This window comes from Dama dama, chromosome 5 (genome assembly GCF_033118175.1).
Source record: "Dama dama isolate Ldn47 chromosome 5, ASM3311817v1, whole genome shotgun sequence".
NCBI lineage: Eukaryota > Metazoa > Chordata > Mammalia > Artiodactyla > Cervidae > Dama > Dama dama.
The window spans coordinates 89375306-89400007 of record NC_083685.1 but is presented as its reverse complement, the minus strand read 5'-3'; the positions used below and the strand labels follow the sequence as shown (position 1 = coordinate 89400007).

At 49.0% G+C, this 24702-nt stretch overlaps 1 protein-coding gene across 3 annotated transcripts in view; it reads right to left on the bottom strand.

The window, feature by feature from the left end:
• The window catches only part of KSR1 (kinase suppressor of ras 1), a 162348-nt gene that overhangs the window by 66557 nt on the left and 71089 nt on the right, over positions 1-24702 (bottom strand). For all 3 annotated transcript variants that reach the window (XM_061142874.1, XM_061142873.1, XM_061142875.1), the window contains exon 2: positions 5906-6046. In XM_061142874.1, the coding sequence (XP_060998857.1) occupies positions 5906-6046 (141 nt within the window). The remainder of the gene's footprint in view (positions 1-5905; positions 6047-24702) is intronic.

Genomic DNA, 24702 nt, shown 5'->3' with positions numbered 1-24702 from the left:
GCAAGGGGTCCAAGTTCAATCTAGATCCTGCATGCCACAACTAAATGAATACATTTTCAAAGAAAACAACATGGTACCCTGGATTGGAACCTAGAACAGGAAGAGGACAGTAATGGAAAAACTGGTGAAATCCAAATAGAATCTGGAGTAATTAGTAATGATAATCTGGAGTAATTAGTAGTCATAAACCAATGCCATGTTCTGAGTTTTCACAAATGTACCCTGGTAGTATATGATGTTAATGACAGGGGATGATGGGTGAGGGGTGCAGATGGGAACTCTGCACTGACTCTGCAACTTTGCTGTAAATCTAAAACTATTCCAAAATAAAACATTTATTTAGGAAAATAAACAGTGGTTTCGCTGACATTCAGAAGTCAAAGGATTCTGTCTCTGAGGTCAACTGTGGAAAGGGGCGTGGCTTTCATGCCATTTGGAACTTTAGCTTCTGAAATGTGCACCTGCCTATCTAGGTGGTGCATCACTTTCTCAGCAAAGGTCCGAATAGTCAAAGCTATCGTTTCTCCAGTAGTCATGTATGGATGTGAGAGATGGACCATAAAGAAGGCTGAGTATCAAAGAACTGATGCTTTCAAACTATGGTGTTGGAGAAGACTCTTAAGTGGGACAGCAAGGAGATCAAACCAGTCCATCCCAAAGGAAATCAACCCTGAATATTCATTGGAAGGACTGATGCTAAAGCTGAAGCTACAATCCTTTGGCCATCTGATGCAAAGAACTGATTCATTTGAAAAGACCCTGATGCTGGGAAAGATTGAAGGCAGGAGGAGAAGGGGGTGACAGAGGATGAGATGGTTGGATGGCAACATTGACTCAAAGGACATGAGTTTGAGCAAGCTCCAGGAGATGGCGAAGGGCAGGAAGGCCTGACATGCTGTAGTCCATGGGGTTGCAAAGAGTCAGACAAGACTGAGTGACTGAACAACAACCTATTCTAGAACCAATTCTGGCTGAAAGCCCACAGGATACATCAGGGCCTAGCAGAGTGGAGTGGGAGCCAGTCAGAATCCACACAATTGGTGGAGTTAAGAAACATAGGAGTAACAGCCATTAAAAAGAATGAAATAACGCCATTTGCAGCAACATAGATGGACCTAGACAGCATCATACTGGGTGAAGTAAGTCAGATGGACAAGGAGAAATATCAGAAATATTGTATGATTTTTTGTGTGTGTGTATTTTTTGTATGTGAAATCTAAAATGAAATGACACAAATGAACTTACTTACAAAACAGAAAGAGACTTAAAGACTCAGAAAATGAACTTATAGTTGCTGGCTAGAAGGGATAGTTAGGGAGTTTGGGATGGCCATGTACACACTGCTATATTTAAAACTGATAACCAACAAGGACCTACTATATAGCCTGGATGGGAGGGCAGTTTGGAGGAAGAATGGATACATGTATATATATGGCTGAATCCCTTCGCTTTTCACCTGAAATTATCACAACAATGACAGTTGGCTATACCCCAGTACAAAATAAAAAATTTCAAAAAAAAAAGAGAAAGAAATATAAGAATGATCTTTTGCTCATCAGGGAAGACTGTATGGAGGAGGTAACAATGGATCTGACACTAGAATGATGTCCATGGGATAAGCTTAGGAAAGAGCACTCCAGGGAGCAAGGGAATGGGTGCAAAAGTCAGACCAGAGGGAGTGAAGGGCAGGGTTAGTGAGATGAGGTCAGAGACAGGCAGAGGTCAAAGTGTGTGAGGCATCTGGTGTTTATTCGGAAAGAAATGGGAAGCCCTGGAAAATGACGTGGTTCAATTTACATGTCTTCATGCTGTGTGGAAAATGGAATGAAGCAGGTCAATGATAAAGTAGGGAGACAGGGAGACAGTTCTGGGGCTGCTGCAGGAGCTCGGGTGAGAGGATGGGCGCCTGGACCATGATGCAGGCCAGGGAGGTGGAGGGGTGAGGGGACACAGGAGGTGCACGCGTCTCCAGTATATCTTGAAGCAAAACACCGAGCAACCGGAGACACTCCTGCTGTCTCTCCCCAACCCCACCACCCGCACACAGCTCTCTGCTCAGACTCTGTCCCAGTGCCCTCCACCAGGGAGCATCCTGACTCCCAAACACACCTGGCTCTTGGGCTCTCCAGCCTGCCCAAACCTGCACACAAATGAGCTCTCCCCTCGTTTACACCCCGCTTTGACTATCACAGATGACTTTGTTTTTTGTTTGTTTTTAAAAAATATTTATCTGGCTGTACCAGGCCTTAGTTGCAGCATGTGGGGTCTTTTTTAGTTGCATCATGTGGGATCTAGTTCCCCAACCAGGGATCGAACCCTGGGTCCCCTGCATTGGGAGCACGGAGTCTTAGCCACTGGACCACCAGGCAAGTCCTCATGTGATTCAAACACCACTTAACTGAGGATCCACGACACCTCTGGGCCCGGCTGGGGGACCCCTGTCCCGGCTGCCACCAGAGGGCTCCCCAGAGGCCAAAAAGCTCCTGTAGCCAGCCTCCAGGGTCCTGGCTTCTGCCCTGGGCACGGCTGGCTCCTCTCTCAAAGACTGACGTGGGTGACGCTGGGTCTCCAGCATATTTCACATCTCTGCAGATCTGAGGGAAATCCCTGGAGGAGCTAAGCCATCTGCCAAAGACGTCTTAAGCCCAAGAAAGGAAGTTAGAAGGCACAGTTTGGAGTCCAGCAGCCCCGGGTCTGACCCTCAAGTCTGCCCCTGTTACCAGTTCAGGGACCCTCATAGACTAACTCAGCCACTCTGAACCTGGTGATCCTCATCATCAAGTAGGGATGATGCTGATGAGATCCTGGGCAAGTCACTGCTCATGTGTGGCCCCAGCATCTTTGAGGTAGGCTACAGACATGAGTCTGGTGGGCTACAGTCCATGGGGTCACAAAGAGTCAGACACAACTGAGCAACTAAGCTCCTGGTGGCTACCTTGGTGGCTCAGACGGTAAAGAATCTGCCTGCAATGCAGGAGACCCAGGGTCAATAACTGGGTCGGGAAGAATGCAAGGAATGCAAGGATTCTTTAATATCGGCAAATTAATCAATGTAATACACCACATTAACAAATTGAAAGATAAAAACCATATGATTATCTCAATAGATGCAGGAAAAGCCTTTGACAAAATTCAACATCGATTTATGATTAAAACTCTCCAGAAAGCAGGAATAGAAGGAACATACCTCAACATAATAAAAGCTATATATGACAAACCCACAGCAAGCATTACCCTCAATGGTGAAAAATTGAAAGCATTTCCCCTAAAATCAGGAACAAGACAAGGGTGCCCACTCTCACCACTACTATTCAACATAGTTTTGGAAGTTTTGGCCACAGCAATCAGAGCAGAAAAAGAAGTAAAAGGAATCCAGATAGGAAAAGAAGAAGTGAAACTCTCGCTGTTTGCAGATGACATGATCCTCTACATAGAAAACCCTAAAGACTCTACCAGAAAATTACTAGAGCTAATCAACGAATATAGCAAAGTTGCAGGATATAAAATTAACACACAGAAATCCCTTGCATTCCTGTACACTAACAATGAGAAAACAGAAAGAGAAATTAAGGAAACAATACCATTCACCATTGCAACAAAAAGAATAAAATACTTAGGAGTATATCTACCTAAAGAAACAAAAGACCTATACATAGAAAACTATAAAACACTGATGAAAGAAATCAAAGAGGACACAAACAGATGGAGAAATATACCGTGTTCATGGATTGGAAGAATCAATATTGTCAAAATGGCTATACTACCCAAAGCAGTCTATAGATTCAATGCAATCCCTATCAAGCTACCAACGGTATTTTTCACAGAACTAGAACAAATAATTTCACAATTTGTATGGAAATACAAAAAACCTCGAATAGCCAAAGTAATCTTGAGAAAGAAGAATGGAACTGGAGGAATCAACCTGCCTGACTTCAGACTATACTACAAAGCCACGGTCATCAAAACAGTATGGTACTGGCACAAAGACAGAAATATAGATCAATGGAACAGAATAAAAAGCCCAGAGATAAATCCACGAACCTATGGACACCTTATCTTCAACAAAGGAGACAAGAATATACAATGGAAAAAAGAAAACCTCTTTAACAAGTGGTGCTGGGAAAACTGGTCAACCATTTGTAAAAGAATGAAACTAGAACACTTTCTAACACCATACACAAAAATAAACTCAAAATGGATTAAAGATCTGCCAGCTTCTTAAAAGTGGACATATGTCACAACTATGAGGGCCACTGGGGCCAGGGCCAGGGCTGGGAGCGTGTAAGGTGCTAGAAGTGCCCTTGTGGGTACCCCGCATTCATCCCCATCTTCTCCCACCCACAACAGGAACTTCTTAAGTTCAAGTCACTTCCTGTCCAAGGAATATCTCCTAGTGAAAATTCTTAAATATACAAGCAGCTTCATAAATAATATTAACCACCATGTCTTAAACAATAGTCAACAACTGGAATTAACCTCTGCCTGGTAAATGATAGCACATATACTCAGACATTATGAAGCTCCTGAAAGGGGTGGGAGGCGGTTACCAAGTGTGAAAATACAAGGAAAACATGCTGGTTAGCATGTCCAATGATAAGAGTAAAATATAAAACTGTTTATTCAGGATGGCTTAAATCAGTGCTGCCCTAGAGAAGTATAATGCAAGCCACATACTTAAATTTTAACTTTTGAGTAGCCACATTTTAAAAAGTAAATATATATGAAATACATTTTGAAAAATTTTTGAAAAAAATATATGAAATTATTTATTTTATTTAGCTTCATATAACCAAAATAGCATCTCAACAGATTAAATATTAAGTTATTAATATTTTCTTTTTTCTGGATCACGTCTTCAGAATTCAGCACATCTTTGAATTTATGTCTTTGAAATCATAACACATCTCAGTGTGGACTTGCCACATTCCAAGAACATAATATTAGCTACCTTACTAGACAGCACAGGTCTAACCCATCTAGAGATTTTTTTTTAAAGACTTAAGTATTAGGGTAAAAAAAAAAAAAAAAGGCTGGAAGGAACTATCAAAATCTTAATGATCACAGATTTTTCTCTGAGTGGTGGTAATATGTATGTGACTTTTCCCCCTTCTTCTGTTTTCCAAAGTGTCTAAATAAAATGAATTCGTATTACTTTTGCAACAATAGCAAAGTGTGTCTTTAATTTTAGAAGAGAAATGAGGGATTTAAAAGACCTGCCTGGGTGAACCACACCTGTCAAACACTGATTTATTGATACCCCATGAGAGCTGCCCCTGACCTCTGACCTTCTCCTTGCATACTGGTTGATTACTTTAGTGGGTAGGTGGGTGGGTAGGTTGGATGGATGGGAAAAGAGAACAAAGGAAGGAAAAGTATTATTACTGGAGTTAAAGGAGAAAACTAAACTCAGATCCTTGCTTCTAAATTCCAAAACAATCATTTATCAGCTTTATGATTTTAAATGGGCTATTTGACCCATCCATGCTTCAATTTGTTCAAGTATAAAATGGTGTTTTAATTTTCTCAAGTATTAAACGGCAATCATGATAGTAACTCCTTCAGAGGGCTTTTTGGGAATGAAGTGAGATTATTTATACAGAGTATTCAACGCAGTGCCTGTTGCCCAGCCAGTGTTTCCAGAAACGCTGACTGTTGTCCTCACGATGAGCCTGTGAGTGGTGGGGTCAGGCTGGCTGGCTCATGGAGTGATGACACCCAGGACGCAGGCTAGAGCCACGTGTGCCCTGGGTCCCTCGTGCTGCCGCCGTCCCCCCCACATCCCATTCCTGCCCCATCAGTCGTAGCCGCTGTGGAGCCGGTGCTCCGGCTTGTGTGTGGTCCCTTCGCTCGACTCCCTGCCCACATCCCACCCGAAGACCCCCGTCCCCACGGCACAGCTCCGTACCTGCACCACCTCCGGCCTCACGTTGAAGGTGTACAGCCAGTCGCTGAAGCGAGGGTAACTGTCGAGCTCCGAGGTCCTCTCGCCCGGGGCCACACTCAGCTTGCACTGACACTGCTTGCAGATATACCGGAGCAGCTTCGCCTGCGGGGAGCCCAGGACAGGAAAGCAGGTTCACTAGGGGCAGGTGGACGTGATACTGGGAGCTCTGGCACACACGAGCCATGAGATGAGGACAGGGGCTTGCCAGGTGCCCCCTCTGCTACCATTCAAAGAGGAAGAAGCAGGAAACCGAGGAGGCAGGAGGAGAGGAGGAGGGTCTGGGAGAGCCAGCAGGGAAACCTAGAGAACCACGCCCCACCCTCTGTCCCACCCAAGGCTGGCTACCACACCACCCTCCCCACCTCCCACCAAGGACCACGCTCTTCAGAAGGTAGAACAGAGAACAAGGTCACACGGAAGAAGGGTTTCCTGCTTGGGGGAAGGGGAGGGGTAGTGGGAGTCAGCGATGGATGATGTGAAAAATGCAGGGGCTTGGGGAAGATGAGTAACCTCCCACTTAGGAGGCTTCCAGCCAAGAATCAGATTACCCAGGCTAGGACCCGAGGGCTCAGACACACCCGAGCCCTGTGACCTGGGACAGAACAGCCCGCCCCCAGGAAAGTCTCAGTTTCCTGCTCCAGAAAATGGGGGTAATAATAGAACCTCCCTCTCAGGGAGGCTGAGAAGAAATGAAGCCCTCAGTATGAGCGCCCAGCCCACAGCATACACAGCCTGAGGGCCGGCCAGGCCGGTGGGCTGTGGCTCCACTGGCCAAGGTCCCTGACTGGGACCAGAAGGCTTTCAAGACCCACTCCCTGAAATGCCTGCAAACGTCAGACACGTGAATCTATGCGTTTTCCTGGCAAAGCCTGTCCACGGGTTTCAAGAGTCTCAAAACGCTAAAGCTTCAAATAATATAAGAGTAAATACTGGTATTCTGCTTGACAAACACTGGGCCGACCGCCCCACACTGGGCTGAGGAATGCGGAGCGGCAAGACCTTCAGGGCAGAGAGCAGCCGGGACTGAAGAGGGAGTAGACTCCAACAGAGAGAAATGAGCGATAACCCAAAGAGGGCAGGCTCCACTGAGTCTCAGCGACCCGGGGACCCCCTGAGAGCTGCCGAGATGGCGGCTTGGGAGCTTCCCCTCAAGACAAGCACTACCTTCAAAGTCTTGCACGAAGGAACCCTGCCCTTGGGAGCCACTTCCCAGTACCTGCTGCCCCCTCGAGAGTTTTTGCTGTTGTTAATTCATTCCTTGTTCTTTCATCTGTAAATATCTCAGGGTATCCAACTCTTTGAGACCCTATGGACCCTCGCCCACCAGGCTCCTCTGTCCAAGGGATTCTCCAGGCAAGAATACCAGAATGGAGGGCTGTGCCCTCCTCCAGGGGATCTTCCCAACCCAGGGATCAAATTCACGTTTCCTATGTCTCCTGCATTGGCAGGCGGGTTCTTTTCACTAGCGCCACCTGGGGAGTCCTTCTCCAAGTGTGACCAGAGGCCATTCCAAGTTCAGGACCTCAGCTTTCTTTTCCAGCCTCATCTCCATTCCACCCTACCCCTGACCCACCCAGTCCTCCAGGTCAGCACTCACCTAGGAGCTGTTTCTCAAATGTTAATACTTTCTGTATGTCTATACTCCTGGGCCTCTGCTCAAATGTCTGTAGTGGCTGGAAGTCCTTCTCTCTTCTGGTCAAGACCCCCTGGGCTAATTAGAATCCTCCCCCTTCTCCCCTCCATAGTGCCCTGTCCACACTTCTCTGGAAGCCGCTATCACGGGCCTCATGTTCAAGCTTCTAATCGGGTCTCCCCCTACAGATGTGAGCTCCCAGGGCAGTGAACACAGCACAGATTTCAGAGTTGAACAGAATCTGGATTCAATACTGGAACTCCAACTGAAAATCTTAATTTATCCACTTAAAAAAAGAACTGTAATATATAGTAGAACTACATGTAACTTTGTTCTGTATTTTGCGATGTCTTATAACATAAATGTGTTATCAGACTTTGATAATTTAATGTGTTATGTAAATGTGTTATCATACTTTCATAATTAAAAAAAAAAAAAGAATCTGATTCAGATCTAGTTTCTGTCATTTAACTGTGTGACCTTAGGGAAGCTCATTAATTTTCCTGAGTCTTGGTTCTCTCATCTGTACAACAGAAAGGATGATTCCAGCTCATAGTCGGCTGGGAGGATTGAACTATAGTATAGAAACTCCCCCCCAAAACTAGATTAGTCCCCCATTATTATACATCAGGGCAGGAACTATGCCCACCTCACTGGACTGTCCCCACAAGCCTACTACTGCACCTGGCACACAACATGTGCTCAAAGATGCCTGAGAAAGAAAGGAGGGAAGGAAACACAGGGGCCTCATCCCCACATTAAACGGTTTCTCACAGCCTGCCCTCCACTCCAAACTGTTCTCAAACCACAGCATCAAATTGCTGACCAAAGACAGGGCAATAAATCAATTAACTGTGCAAAGTCAAAACCATTCTCTTCCGCCTGAAGCAACGAGGTCGGGCTGCTGACATTGACATCAGCAGCAAAGAGGTCTATCCGTCCCCAGCCTGAATGCTTCAAGGGCCACACCCCTGGGAGCTGATGAATAACCTGTTCATTGTGCTAAGACTTCAGTCAACAAAGAGCAACATCAAGATCAGCCAACCTTGGCCTTGGCAATGAGCCAGGATCTGGGGGCTTCTCTCATTCAGCCCCATCACCAAGTCCAGCCCTTTTCAGCCTGCAGACCCTCAGCCCTTGTCCCTTTGCCAGGAAGGCTCTTCCCAGTGACCCCTCAGACTGCACAACTCAGCTTAGATATCCATCCCGCCAGAAAGACTCCCCCAAGCCCTTTGGCCCTCCTCCTCACAGCCCCAGCCCTTCTCCTACAACAGGTCACAGCCCCAGCCCTTGTCCTCTACCAGATCACACATTTAGTGTTTGGCCTGTCTGCTTCCTTCTTTAGATGGGAAAATCCCTGAGGCCAGGTGCCTGGTCTATGTTCTTGATCACCTGATTACCACTGTGTCCCCAGGAGCCAGCATAGCACCTGGCGCGGTCTGCTATGGTAAAACCTTTGTTGAATGAATGAACAACTGAATACACATTACATTCTGTAGCCCCAACAGGCACTCATATTTACTAAAATGAGAGTCGAAAACAAACGTCAGTTGGGCAAGCGATGGCTCAAGAGAGTCTCAAAAATCAGGGTGAGTTCCCCTGAAGCGGAGTGAGCGGTTTCTTTTTTTAAAGGCTGCCAGAGATCCTCACTCGGAGAAGGCAATGGCACCCCACTCCAGTACTCTTGCCTGGAAAATCCCATGGACGGAGGAGCCTGGTAGGCTGCAGTCCATGAGGTTGCTAAGAGTCGGACACGACTGAGCAACTTCATTTTCACTTTTCACTTTCAGGCATTGGAGGAGGAAATGGCAACCCACTCCAGTATTCTTGCCTGGAGAATCCCAGGGACGGGGGAGCCTGGGGGGCTGCCATCTATGGGGTCGCACAGAGTCGGACACGACTGAAGTGACTTAGCAGCAGCAGCAGCAGCAGCAGAGATCCTCACTAGTCTTCCCAGGTGGTTCAGACGGTAAAGAATCTGCCTGCGATGTGGGAGACGCAGGTTTGATCCCTTGGTTGGGAAGATACCCTGGAGAAGGGAATGGTAACCCACTCCAGTATTCTTGCCTGAAGAATCCCATGGACAGAGAAGCCTGGAGGGCTACAATCCATGGGGTTGCAAAGAGTCGGACACAACTGAGCAATTAACACTTTCATTATTTTTCAGAGTTCCTGTCAAAAGGCAGCCCAGAGTGACTAGTGGGTAGGACCCAGCAGAACTTAAAGGAATTCTTCACTGTACCCAGTTGACAATCCATAGCCCTGGCTGGCCGTGAAGACCAGGAAGGAAAATGAGTCACGGCCAGGGTGGGGGTGGGGGGGTGGGGGGTGGGGTTGGTGTCCTGAAGCTTATAAAGAAGAAACAACACCTGCAGATTTGTGTTCTGCTGGAGGAGGTGTCTGGCGTGCTGCGCGCAGTGCCTACCCAAGCAAAATAAGACTGCTCTCACTTTTTGGAAAGTTGGTCACAGTTGTAGAACCACCCAGGGGTTACTTTCCCAGACAAACCACAGCGGGCCGGCCAGCCTAGCCAGCCCAGCCCCACAGACCTCCACCAGGGCCTTTCATGGGTAGTGTCATTTTCTCTTAACCACAAAACCGCAAGATAGAAATTCTCCAGGAGTGAAGAACACCTGGGGTTTCAGCAATGGGACCCAGCGGCAAGAGGGAGAGTCATCAGCACTCTGGCCACAGGGGAGGACCCGAGGCTGGAATGAAAGTCTTCGTCCACCTCTGAGACTCTTTCACTTCATGAGCGTTCATTCTGCCCCTGCTCTGAGGCTCAGTCAGACTTACAGAAGGCGCAGAAGAGCATCAGGTGGGCCCACAAACAGTCACTGGGTATCAGCAAGACATGATGCATGGCAAGTGTTCGCTAAGTGTCCAAGGCTCAAAGATCTTGGCTCTGGTTCCAGTTCTGACATGTAAGATCAAGGCTCTTGGGGAAATCTCCCTTAGCTCAGCTTCAATCTTACCATAAAATGGTATTGTTTTAGAGAAGCTGGAGTCAAAATAACTATATGTGAAAGTGCTTGGAACAACACCACCAACAAAAACACAAGCCCCAGAAGGTTTCCAGCAGTTACACCAACCACACCCAAGACGTAGTTTAGCTCCGAGGAAGAGCTCCAACTCTCGGGACACAGAGAACTGGCCTCCAAGCCCCTCACCATCACCCTCCCTCAGCAGTGAACACAGATGTAACCTGTCAGCCTCAGCTTCCCCACCTATAAAATGGGTTTGATTTCCCTCAAAGGGCTATTGTGAAGATTTACATGAGAAAATCCAGATGTAAAACGTTCGGCAAAGTGACAGGCCCTCTCAGAGTCCCAGGACGTGCCATCTCAAGCAGGGCAGGTGGGTCAGTCTATAAGGACAGAGGTGACAGATATAAGTGGGCAATGAACCCCAGCACAGGCAGAGAGACACATCAGACTCCCACGGACAACAGCGAGTTCTCTCAATTATGCAGATCACCTCAACACTCAACAGCAACGCCAGTAGTAATAATAATCATATCTATTTTTTCTCTGTGTGTGCAGCTTGTAAAAATCCCGGTTCCCTGACCAAGGATCAAAGCCGCACCCCCTGCATTGGCAGCTTTGAGTCTTAACCACTGGACTGCCAGGCAAGTCTCTCTCTCCTATTTACTTTGTACATTATCCTCTTCTCTCCCTGGGTTCTCAATGAAAATTCCAGGAGGTAAACACAGTGTCCCAACCTTCACACAACCCCAAAGCCCCTAAGCATAGCATTTTCCCACAGAATAGCTCTGTATAACCAAAAAGGTCACAATCCATTCAGACTCTTGATGGGAGACAAGAAGAGCGACGTCAAGATGTGGGTGCTGGGCAGCCTACCTGGCTCACTCGGATCCAGTCATGTCCACACCATCCCAGGCAGTGAGTCCTCTGAATAAAAGCCACAGACTGCCCTACACTCTCCACACTCTCCAGCCACTATGGGCCACTGCCTTGGGTCCTCTGTGCAAGAACCTACCCTCTGGGCTACACCTGATTCCTGCTCTGAAATCATTAAAACCAACTACCATCCTGCCTGATGCCAGGGGGCTGCCCCTTTCAAGGAGACCCCATCATGCTTTGCAGAGTGAAGCGAGGCCCCTGCAGGCCCCTGCCCACCTCCACCCCTTCCCCCGGCTCACCCAGCCCTCCAGTCAGCAGGCACAGTTCACGGACCAGCCTCCAGCTCACCCAAACCTACGGGACCCTGACTCCTTCCTCCAGGTGGGCTGCACGAAACGTTCTTACGAGGACGTCCATGGCAGTCTTTGCTAGTGCCATATGCCTGTGCTTTCATGCCTGCTAAGGCGCTTCAGTTATATCCGACTCTTTGTGACCCCCATGGATCTCAGCCCTCCAGATTCCTCTGTCCATGGGATTCTCCAAGCAAGAATACTGGAGTGGGTTGCCATGCCCTCCTCCAGAGGATCTTCCTGACCCAGGGATCGAACTCATGTCTCTTATGTCTGCTGCAACTGGCAGGCGGGTTCTTTACCAACTAGCTCCAGCTGGGAATCCCAGGTCCCTGTCTAGCCCATCCCAAACTTCAGGAAGTCGCCAAAGCTCTCAGGACTTACTCCATCCTTCCCCGGATGGTCCCTGAAGCTGTGGTTCCTTCCTGGGCACCAGCCAGGTCTGCCAGGGCCTCGGGCGGCTCCTCTTACTTCTCCCATCTCCTCCCCGAAACTGGAGTGCGCTTCTGGGGACCCCCAGCCAACCCCGCCAGCTAAGCAGTCTGGTCTGGCTGCCACGGCCAACATGTTGCGAAATGATTTCTGAGATAGTAAGGAAGGCTCTGGAGGTCACGACTAGGCTGACGGCTCCCCTGCGGGCATGACCAGGCGCTTGGCTCCAAGAGTGCCTTGGCCCTGGCGCTGCCGAGTCCCATGGAGCTCTCGAGGGTACCCAGGGGGGCTGCCGTGAGCAGGCAAGGGGCAGAGCCAGCGTGCCAGGGAAAGTGGGGATGAGCAGAGGAGAAAGTGACCTCAATTCCCAAACTGGGCATTTCGCAACCAGCCATCCTTCACTCCCTCTGCCCCACGCACCCGTGCTCTCCCTCCAGGAGAAGCTGCCAGACACGTGCATTTGTTACAGAGACAATCTCCCCGCCAAGCCTCCTGCCAGCAACCCTGCCCTGACGTCAAACTCGGAGTCGGGGAACTTCAAACACAAACAAACAAGTCTGCCCCAGACCACAAGTGGAGCCGTTCCCAAGGAGGCCGGGGGTGAGAAGGCCACAGCTGGAAACTCAGGGCCTCCCGCACCCTTCCTTGGCTCCACTGGGGCTGCGAACTCTGGGGCCTGACAACCAGCGGCAAATGGGAGTTTCAAACCCCGACCAAGACAAAATAGGATCAGTCTTTGGTTTTGCTGATGGCTGAGTACCAGGGGCCAGTACAGCAGAGGGTGCAGGGAGACCCTGCCCAGAGGCACTGATGACTTTGTTAATTTCCTCTGCGCAATTAGCATCCCCATTAGATAGCATCGCCCATTCTAATTGCTTTGGTGCTGGGTATTAAGTAGGCAGGAAAGGAGGGACTGATGAGGCTCAGAAGTACTCGAGAGGCTTCTGGGGAAAGCGGGAGCTTGAGCCAGGCTAGGGTGGACAGCCAAGGACCCTCGTTTTCTCGGCAACACCTGCCACTCCACTAAGGTCCTGAGACTCAGAAGGAAAGGTTTCCAAGAAGAAGGCATTCCCTTGACCTACATATCCTAAGACAGCTCCTACCTGAGAGGTCAAGGGTGGGCCAAGTGAAAGGGCTCTCTAGAAAGCAACGGTGGCCTTAAAAAGCCAGTGCATGAGCAGTCTCGGGGCTGCCATGACAGGTTTATTTCCCACGTCAATTCAACACTACAAGCGCCCGATACCCCCATGGGTTTTTCAGAACCAGCAGTCCTCAGGGGCTGCGGGAACAAACTGGACTAAATCATGAGAAAGCCAAACACCTGCTTCAACCCCTAACTGCCCTGGGCCTGAAATGATGACATGAGGGAAGGAAGAAGAACCTCTATACATCACCCATTCATTCAACATATCATCGGGAGAGTTGGTCCGGGCTCCCAGCACAGAGAGGCACTGTGACACGGCCATAAGCAGCCTGGCGCATAAGCTTGAAGAACTGATGTGTGAGATGCGTCATCAACTAGTGACAGATGTGTCCACAGACAGACCTGACCAGATGGAGGGAGACAAAGAAAGGGGAGCATCCCTGATGGCCCCAACACTCAGCGCGTCTGCTGAGCAACCGTGGAGAGCAGGTGTCAGGAGACACAGGGGTTGAGGCACCCACAAACCAGACCCCTTAATCGACACAGCCTGTGTCTCAACTCAAACATGCTCCACACGCCTGTCTGAAGTTCACCAGCCCACAGTGCACGAATTGGCTCTCAACCCCTGGATGACAAGAGGAAATCCCAGAGAGTTCCTGACACCGCACACCAGAAGGGACCTGGAGGTGAATTATCAAGCAGAGACATGGAAAAAAGGCAGAAGCTGCATCTGACGACAAAGGTGGGTTTTTGCCAGTGGGCCCACTTCACACTCCGATATGAAAGCACCTGCAATGTGTAACAGGTTGTGTCATATACTGGGGAGGCAGGTCTTTCTTTCCAGGAACACAACTGTTTGCCTAGCAACTGAGACCATCACAGAAAAGGATAAAGAACTGTGCAAAGAGTAAGAAGCCAGGGCAGGGGAGCTCCTCGAGTACCCGGGGCTGACAACTGTGATGGCCATCTCCCCTGGCATGATGGGTGCCATGTTAGGTGCTGCTCACTACCCATCTGATAGCCATGCCTGACCTCTTCTGCACTCGCAGGCCAATTTTGTTTAGGGCAGCACCATGCCTGGTGATGAACTGATCCAAGTCAGCAGTCTCAACCCTGACTTTATATACACATAATTGACCTAGGATGGGATCCAGCATGGCTCTTGTGTGACCTGGGCCCCACTTGCAGCTTTCTTTGAAATCAACTATGTATGATAGGTCTGGTCAATGAGATATGAGGGCATGTCCACTGGAAATGCCGGGAAAGTGTTTCCCTCACAAGTGGGGCAGTCTCTGGGACTTCCCACAGCCCTGCTTTCTGCTTTGAAGATTAGAAAAGCCAAGAGTTGTCCAGAGACACCTCTGTTCAGCTGCTAAACACATGAGCCACCTAACTCCAAACTTCTCATTGCAGGAGAAACATAAGGGTCTGTTTGTGGAACTCACATTTTCTGTTACTTGCGAACAAAAGCAGTCTCTTCTGCTAACATTTATTTAGCTTGAACTATCTCAAACCTCCTTCTAAAACCTTGCACGTCTTCCTGCTTGCTTCTGGAAAACCTATAGAAGGAAAAAGAAGGTACCTCTCCATTCTTCTTGGGGCCCCGTGCTATCCACAAGCACTCCTCCAAACATCTTCACAAATTTCAAAGAGCAGCTACATTTTTATTAAGCCCAAGTTAGCCATTTGTTTTTCTTTTTTGGTTTGTACTTTTTATTTTCTTGCCATGACCACTCTGAGGGAGGGACCATGTGGAGAGACTCTGAGCCTGTACAGAGAGGGGGTGTGGGCCAGCTGAGTCCAGCTGCCCAGCCACCCTCACCAAGGTCCAGATGTGTGGGTGGGACTCTCCAGATGGGGACAGCTGATGCCACATGAAGTATGCCACCTGGGTGCTGCCACAGAGGTCTGTGGGATCCCAGGGGGACTGGGTCTGTGGGGTGGAGGTGGGGGCTGAAATCCTAGAAAGACATCAAAGAGGAGATAATCCCCAAAATGGGTTCAATAGGTTGGGGTGGGGTGTGGAGTGTAACACACGGACAGAGGGTAAGGGGCAGGGATGACACCCATGTGGGGCAGAGTGGAGGAAAGGCCAGAGTCACATGAAAACCTTTATGGGAAAAAAAAGGGATATATTTACATGGCAAGTAGCTAGAGACTAGAGCGGATGGGGAAGAAGGGAGAGCAAAGTCAGCCAGGGGTCAGAGCCAGCTCATGCAGATCCCAGAAGGTTCTGGAAGGTCCAGGAAGGCCATACTAAGGCATCTGCACTCAATCTTGCAGGCGTGGGGAGGAATACAAAGGAAGAAACGTGGTCAGATCTGCATTTTTGAATGATCATTCTGGAAACCATGTGGAGGACAGATTGAAGTGGGTGTGGAGAAACCAGAAACAGAGAAGCCAATTAAGGAGCCAAGGCAATTCAGCAAATGAGAACAAAAGGTAATTTAGTCAGTGGCTGTGTGGGTGGAAAGGAAGGAGCAGATTCTAGAGATGTTTTATTAGCATTTTTACTCTAAGACAAGACTTCCCTGCTTGCTCCTCCAGAGAATTTCTGGCATACCAGCACCCTGGAATGCAGGAAGCCCGGGAGCTGAATTTCTCCAACAAATGAGTCAACACGTGTTTGACTTCTTGGAGCTTGGTGTTTGGGGAGGGAGGGGGCCAGCTACCAGTCAGAAGCCTTCAGGCCCGAAGGTCTAACTTGGCCCAGGCACCTCAGCCCAGGTGGCTCCCCACTTGAGGTCTGCTCCCTTTTCCACCTCCCAGGCAGAGGGGTGCCCTGCACCCACCAAGAGTAAAAGTTATTCCCCAGAATCTCCATCTTCAGCTCCTCCTGAAACCCCCAGAGGAGATCAGACAGAAAGAAGTTGGAGAGACGCAGAAGCTGCCAGAGCAGCCAGGTCCAGGAGGAGCATCGCCAGCCTGCCCCCTCCAGGCCACACGCGGAGCACTGCAACCCCTTCAGGGAGAGCAGCCCAGGTAGCAAGAGAAAGAGGGAGCTCTCCCCGTCTTCAATGGAAAGATCATGGGGATCAGAGCCAGAGAGAGACTCAAGTTCAAATCTCACCCCCACCTCCTACCAGCGAAAGGACTGCGGGCCATGGACCATGTCCCTGAGCCATCATTTCCTCTGTTGTAAATGAGGGAAAAGATCGGCCTCCAAAGATCACCATGGAGACAAAACGATAAGATGAATCCAGCGGCTGGCATGCCCATATGCAGCCAGTATGCCCGCAGGCACCTGCAAATATCTACTCCCATCTCTTGTCTCTGCGGCCTTAGACATGCATAAGGCCGTGACTTTGATGACTGGCAGGGAGTCCAGGATGGGGGTTGGAGGAGACCCCAAAAGGTGAGTGTCCAAATGGCCAGAGTGGATTACTGATCTGCCAAGATATCTGCAGGCTCCCATGGAACAAGGCAGAGATCTGATTGTAAAAGAGTGCTGAGCACAAGGTGGGGGGTGGGGTGGGGTCAGCATTACCCCCACTTTTACAGTCCATTCCGTACCACCAAGGTCTAAGCAACACCTCTGACACTGAACCAGCACCTTGAGTTCCAGGTGAGACCAGGATGCCCCACCAGTGATATGACTGTCCGTTCTAGCTTGACGCGCACCCATGAGATGACATCGGATCATGTGCAGATCAGGCATCTTGGGCAGATGCCTCACACACATCACAGTTTACAGCCCTCATCCTATCCTGCCTTCCCCACGGACCCGCGAGGACCACCCTCATCTCCAAGGCTCAGAGGTTAAGTGACATCCCTCAGATCACACAGCCTTTACTGTATTGAGGCACCAACTCCACATCCATGCTTTAGATATATATACATCTGTATTTTACATATATATGTATTTATTTATGTATTTTGTTTATATATGTATATATGCACATATATATGTTTTTATTGATATATATATGTATTTTATATACATACTTATATGTATTTGGAGAAGGGAATGGCAACCCACTCCAGTATTCCTGCCTGGAGAATCTCATGGACAGAGGAGCCTGGCAGGCTACATATAGTCCATGGGGTCACAAAGAGTCGGACATGACTGAGGGACTAACACTTATATATATATATTATTTCAGACATATTCCCAGAGAATGACCTATCGGTAGGAATCAGGTTTTCTCCTTTTTTCCTTGGCCACCCTGCGGCATGCAGGATCTTAATTCCCTAACCAAGAATCAAACCTATGCTCCCTGCAATGGAAGCTCGGAGTTTTAACCACTGAACCACCAGGGAAGTCCCCACAGCCACGATTTTCAGTCCAACTGTCAGTGCTTTCACCTCCCCCAAGCCCCCAGCGTAGACAAAACGGTTTTAAGTTAATAGACTGAAAACGAGCACTCAGCTGAAACAGCGGGACTCCCTGGGCCCACTCCTGGCTGGGACTCCTCAGACACCTCCCAGGGAAGGAAGGCCAGGGGTGCTTGGCAAGTGTATCCACACCTCTTTTCACCAGGGATCTGCCAAGGCCATTCGACTACCCACAGCCTTCTCTGTTATAAAATCTTCCCAGCTCTCTTCTTAAGAGACCATTTTATCTGGGCAGAGCAAGATAAGGACACATGGGGCTTAGGTAACACAAGAAAGAAATCGGACCTGGAACCCAGGAACGGAATTGCAGTGGGGTTGAGGTGACATCAGCTCTGGGACCACCCTCTCCAGCACACAAAGGCCCAAAGATACAGGGTCTCTGTCCCTAAGCCCTGTGCACGTCCCTCAGCTGTAACCGGGCTGACATCACCAACACTATCACTGGTGGAGAGTGAGAAAGGGCTCAGATAGCAGAATGTCACCACTGAGCCATCCCAGGAATGCCAGCCCAGCTCTCGCTAGAGGGAGGGTCAGACCTGGTTCCCATCCCAGCTCTACTGCTGGCCAGTTGCCTTGAGTCAAGTTATTCTATGCCTTAGTTTCCTTATCTGTAAAATGGAGGAATAACAGGACTACCTTCATGGGCAGGAGATGTACGATGCTCGGTACTAGGCTTCAGTATCAGTAGTGTGCGTGCTCAGTTGTGTTTGACTCTTCATGACTCCGTGGACTGTAGCCAGGTTCCTCTGTCCATGGAATTTTCCAGGCAAGAATACTGGAATGGGTTGCCATTTCCTCCTCCAGGGGATCTTCCTGACCCAGGGATCGAACCCTCATCTCTTGCGTCTCCTGCACTGGCAGGCAGGTTCTTTACCACTAGCGCCACCTGGGAAGCCCAGCACTAGGCCTGGTAGATGGTTAATACTCATAGTCAGCCAACTTTATCAAGAAAATTCCGGATCTTGCTATCTTTGAAAATAGTTAAATTTAGTTTAAATTCTGACTTGTTCATTCCCTTAAGATTCTTGAGCACGTTCCTGAGTGAGTCCATACACATGGCAAATCACAAGCTACTCTCAGGTGTCCCGCTAAAGGGGCAAATGCAGACAAGGCCAGGAGAGACTGGAACACACTCACCCCAGAGCCTTCCTGATCCTACTATTCCTGGCAGGTCAAGAGCAGGTAACACAAGCAGACCTGTTGTGACAGGAGCCCCAGTGAGCTGACCAAGCAGCAGAGTGAGGCAAACCAGGGCATCTATTAAGATGCAGGCAACCTGAGGAAGCAAAACCAGGAGGACCTGGGAGGGGTGGGCACAGTGGCCACCAGGCCTGGCACGCAGGCTGTCACAGGAGCTGTCCTCCAGGCCCGGGGCAGAGGTGACACAGCTCACACACACACACACACACACACACACACACACACACACACCTGCCATCCTGGACAAACTATGGCTGAACAAAGAGGGACCCTATTTCAAAATAAACAGAGCAGGTGGGCTGCCAACTGCCCAAGAGATCAACTAACCACAACTTGTTGAAGAAATTAGGTAATAATAGCTAACACTGACAAGGGGTCTATCATGTGCCAAGCATTGGTTTAATTGGTATATATGGGTTCCCTGGTGGCTCAGACGCTAAAAAATCTGCCTGCAATGCAAGAGACCCAGGTTCAGTCCCTGGGTCGGGAAGATCCCCTGGAGGAGGAAATGGCAGCCCACTCCAGTATTCTTGCCCAGGATATCCCATGGACAGAGGAGGCTGGAGGGCTACAGTCCGTGGGGTTGCAGAGTCAGGCAGGACGGAGCACACACAAAGCAAGCATAAGGCGCAGTCCCAAGTCACAGAGGTAGGAAGTGGCAGAGCGGGGACTTGCACCCAGGTCCTTTAACTGCTGAGTCCATGATCTGCCCCTGGCTCTGTTACCTCCAGGAGTGACTGGCTGTTTGAGGCCCCTGCCAGAGTCAGGCCAGCGCTGGCCACACTGGGAGGAGCATTCTCGTTTATACAAGGACCCAGGGGCTCAGGAAGCCAACCCAAAGTCGCCGAGCTGGTCATGTCAACAGCCGACTTAAACCTGGTGGGGGGGGGGGGGGGGGAATGGCGCTGATGCCCCATGCTGGGTTTGACCTTAAAGAACACCCCAACCCAAACCAACAGTTCAGACAAGGACCTTCCCACCGTGCGGACAGACACCTGCACACACACCCAGGTGAGGCTCTGCCACCTGGCCAGCAGGCCTGGGGAACCAGCAGAACCCGGGAGAGAACCCACCAGTCTCCACCCACTTCCTCGGCACGCAGTTCCCTCCCTCCCAGCTGTCTGCAGAAAGAACCAGACCAAGAGCCTACTGCCGGGTCCCCGATGGCAGGAGCTCTGCGTATCTGGCCTTCTGATGTAACTGCTCGAGGCAGAGAGATACACACAGGCTCTTGCATAAGGACCGATTTCATTCACACACAGAACTCGGGGCCAAGTGGTGAGCTCTGGGGGCCGGGGTGCACCGGAGCCTGACAGCGCAGAGGCACCGCGGCCCACACCACCGCAGGACAGCACACGTCTCACCCTGCGAGGAGGCCAGTTCTCCCGTGGCCCGTTTCCAGGTGACCCAGATACTCTAATTCCCCATCCAGGCGGAGGAGGGCTCACCTGCACAGAGAACAGCCTGGGAAAATCCTAGAGGGCTCTGGACCTTCTGCCCACCAGTCTTTTCAGCGAGCCTCCAATGAGGAACAAGGTGGGGGTCAGCAGGGGGCTCAGTTGGCAGAACCGGACCCTTCTTGAGATCTCTCACATCCTTTTAAGTCACAAAATCCAAGAATTTTCTACAATGAGAAGAACCTTCAAGATGGCCTCACTTGTGGGGACTTCCCTGGTGGTCCAGTGAATAAGAATCCACCCTGCAATGCAAGGGACATGAGTTTGATCCCTGGTTAGGGAACTAAGATCCCACACGCCGTGGAGCCACTAAGCCTGTGTACCCCAAATAGATCGTCTGCACAGCAAGGAAAGATTCCACACGATGCAACCAAGACCCGGGGCGGCCAAATTAATTAATATTTTACAAAGATGGATATCCAACAACAACAACAAAAACAATGAGGTCCAGAGAGGGGCAGTGACTTGTCAAAGAAACATAGAAAGTTAGAAGGCAATGCCAGGACAGAACCCAGGCCCCCAGGCTCCTACCCAGGGCTCTTCTCTCCTTACTGGACAATAGAAGGTCTGGGTTCAACCTGCTGTGTGAGAGAGATGCTTGGCTGGGCCTCCAGTCCTCTATTTTTTATTTAGCAAATTAGGGACTATTTAAAGAAGTTTATACACGCTAACTCATTTCATCAGAGGAGCAAGATGTTATTACCATCCCCGCGCGGAGATGAAAGGAAGACACAGAGATAAAGTAACTGTCAGGGGCAGGATGTGAACTCAGACAGTGTTACTCCACCTCCTGGGCCTGGACCGTTGGCCCAGGCTGCCTTTGTGACTGCAGCCCCTCAGGTTAAAGAGTTGGTTAGGACAGTTGTTCTTCAGAGAAGCAGGGCCCCGAAGGGGACTCCAGGACTGTGCCCATCTCAGCAGCCCCACTGGATTTGCCCAGGGAATGCAGGGAACAGATCTGCCACCCAGGATGCACGTCTGGGACCAGCCAAAGAAGGGATCCAGTGTTCACTGTAAACTCCTCTGTGTGTGTGTATGTCTGTTAGACGCTCAGTCGTGTCCACCTCTTTGCGACTCCCATGAACTGTAGCCCACCAGGTTCCCCATGGAATTCTCCAGGCCAGAATACTGGAGTGGGTAGCCATTCCCTTCTCCAGGGGATCTTCCCGACGCAGGGATCTCACCCCAGGACCTGCATAGCAGGGGGATGCTTTACCGACTGAGCCACTGGGAAAGTCCATAAACTCCTGGGGGGGCCTGCAATGCGGGGACCAGAGTTTATAGCGGGGGAGAGTGGCTTGGCCGGGTCTGAGGCCAGTGGTCCCTCCCAAGGCTAGCCACCCACCCCCTGCACCCTGGGCCTAGGAGGAAAGGAGCAACGTCTGTGCAGCCCCCAGGCCCTGACCCCGGGGGCCATGATTCTGCACTCTTGTGCAGACTCCTTGAGGCTCAAGCATTTGAGCCTTCTTCCTGAAAAAGGAAGCCATTTCTCAACGAGGTTGCTACACGCGGATACTGAGAAACAGAAGCTGAGAGGCAAACGGGGCACCGGCCCGAAGGGAGGAGACCGAGGGGGAGGGGCTGGTGTGGGCTGGTGAGCCCAAAGGCGCCCTCGTGAAACACAGGAGACAATGTGCCTGATCTTGTCCACTCCTGTTCACTGACACGATGGGAACAACCCAAAGACCCAACCGCAGAAGCATGGCTGAGCAGGTTATGGTAAAACCACTTAAAGTATTACAAAACCATTGAACATGCTGACGAGAAACACGGGAAGTTTTTTGTATCATTCTACTGAGAAGGCAGGAAAAAAGAACTGCACTAGAGATGCAGGGGGAAAAAGCACAAAACATTTTTGCCTAGAAAAATGCATCTATATGAAACATCTATCGCCAAGTGAGTTGAGTATGGGGGGCGGGGAGGGAGGGCTGTAGGGAATCATTTTCTTCTACTTATGTTTTCCAGATGTTCTATAATTACCATATCCTGGTTTTATTAATATAAGGTGATTGACAATAATCATACATTTTGCTTCTTTAGTATTTATTTATTTGGCTGTACCGGGTCTTAGTTTCGGCATGCAGGGCCTTGTTCTATAGTGGCGGCAAGTGAATCTTAGTTGCAGCATGGGGGATCTAGTTCCCTGACCAGGGATCAGACCCAGGCCCGCTGCATCAGGAGCTCAGAGTCTTAGCCCCTGGACCACCAGGCAAGTCCCATTAATAATATATTTTAAATAGTCAAAAGAGGGTGGTGGTGATTCTCTTCCAGCAAAAAGAGAAAACGTCTGGGTAGGCAGCCAACCTCAAGTCCTATCTGAAGCAGAGCCCTGCCCGGGGCACCACACCCAGCCTTCCCACAAAGGCTGCCACAGCTGGTTACTCCACCTGCCCGGCTGGGTCTCAGATGGAGAAAAAATTCACTGATTCCAAAGGGAAAGAGGAGGAAGGGAAGAAAACAATTTGGTGAGATGGCATTCATTTCACCAAAACTTTTAACTTAATTTTTAAGAACAGTGTGTGTCCAGCCATTCATTTAAGAATATGGAGTACCCGCTATGCCACGCCCTACAGGTGATACAGAAACGAGTAAGACCCATTTCCCACCTGAAAGACTAGATTCTAACAGGGGCCGTAGATACCACGTGAAAACACAGAGGGGTATTTGACAAGTTGTTCTACGATGGGAGCTGCAGTGAGAATTCAGAGATGAGAAAATAAAAAAATCATTTCCAGCTTCCGAGAAACGACAGGTGGCAGACAAGGGTTCGTGGCCAAGGTGGGCTTTGAATTTGGTCTTGGAGAATGAGCGGGTGCCCAGAAAAGGGTCAGGAAGATAAGCCAGGTAAATATACACGCTTACCTCAAAAGAAAGTTACAGATGGAAGCAATCGTAACAAACCTCTCCACCTTAATAATAAGCAAGGAAGTGCAAAATGAAAACAAATGGCAGGGTGACTCCGAAAAGTCCCTGGCTGGGCTGTGGTGGGAGCGCTGAACTGAGCAGCCTTGCTGGAGGGCAGCCAAGCAATACGACACCGCAGCAGCAGCTTGCAAATCGGCAGGAACGCTTTGAGCCAGCAAGTCCATTTCTAGGAATTTATCCTAAAGAAACAATTAAGCATGAGCCGAAGGCTACTCACGGAAGTGGAACTTAAAATAGCCAACCATAGGGAAGTGGGTAACTAAATTCTGATATGTTCATATAGCAAAAAACTATACAGCAACTAAAAAAAAAAAAAATCCCATTTTCAAAGAACATTTAATGACATGGACAACGTCCATGGTATAGCAACTTAACAACTCGAGAAAATCTATCTTCAGCTTAAATCCCTCCCCAAATTAACCTTTTAAAATTTTAAAACGTTATTTTTCTTTTTTCACCTTTATAGAAGTCAGTTTATATCTTGCAGCAAAATAAATATATCAAAACTTTGACACTGGAAATATAGTCTCTTATGTTGATGTTTTTACTTTTTGGTATTTTTCTTATAATGACATTTGTATAATGTTATTCCAAATGAAAGTATAAGATATGTTAGATGGGTTTTCAATGGGATGAGAAGGGGGCATTACAGACTTAGGAAATAGCAGAAAGCAGAAGTTAAGAAATACGGGAATTCCTGTGGAGGAAAAATGGCTGAACTTTAGAGACAGAGCTCAGTTTAAGTGCTGGATCCGTTATTTTCTAGTTGTGTGACCTTCAACGAAGCACTGAACTGAACCCCTCTTGAGCTTTGGTCTCCTTCAAAGACATCATCTTAAACAAGGGAAGTTAACTTAAACCAGGGAAGCCCCAACTTAAACAAAGCACCTACTTAATACTGGCCAGGGGCCCCCACCAACTCTCTCTCAGAAGTTTATAAATTTAGAGCCCTTTCTACCAACCATGAAACAAAATCCATTTTGGTTCTGTTTTGTTGTTGTTGTTGTTGTGTGTCTTATATTTATCTATTTATTTGTTTGTGCCAGGTCTTAGCTGTAGCATGCGGGAACTTCACTCTTCATCGCGGCATATGGGATCTGGTTCCCTGACCAGAGATTGAACCTGGGCCCTCTGCATTGGGTGTGCAGAGTCTTAGCCACTGGACTACCAGGAAAGTCTCCAAAATTCATTTTGGATGCACACAGGTAAGGTAGGAATACTCATTTATAAGACATACCATCTATGTAATAAGAGCATTTGGGGAATAGAAAGAAGTGTTATATTAGAAGCCAGTATGTAACGCATCTCAATTTCAGAAATAGTAAACTCTGACAAGATATTTGTCCTAAAATCAAGAAAATATGAAAATCTCTCTCTTCTAAAGAAGGTGATGACCAGGTGAAGCCTTTGGTCACAACT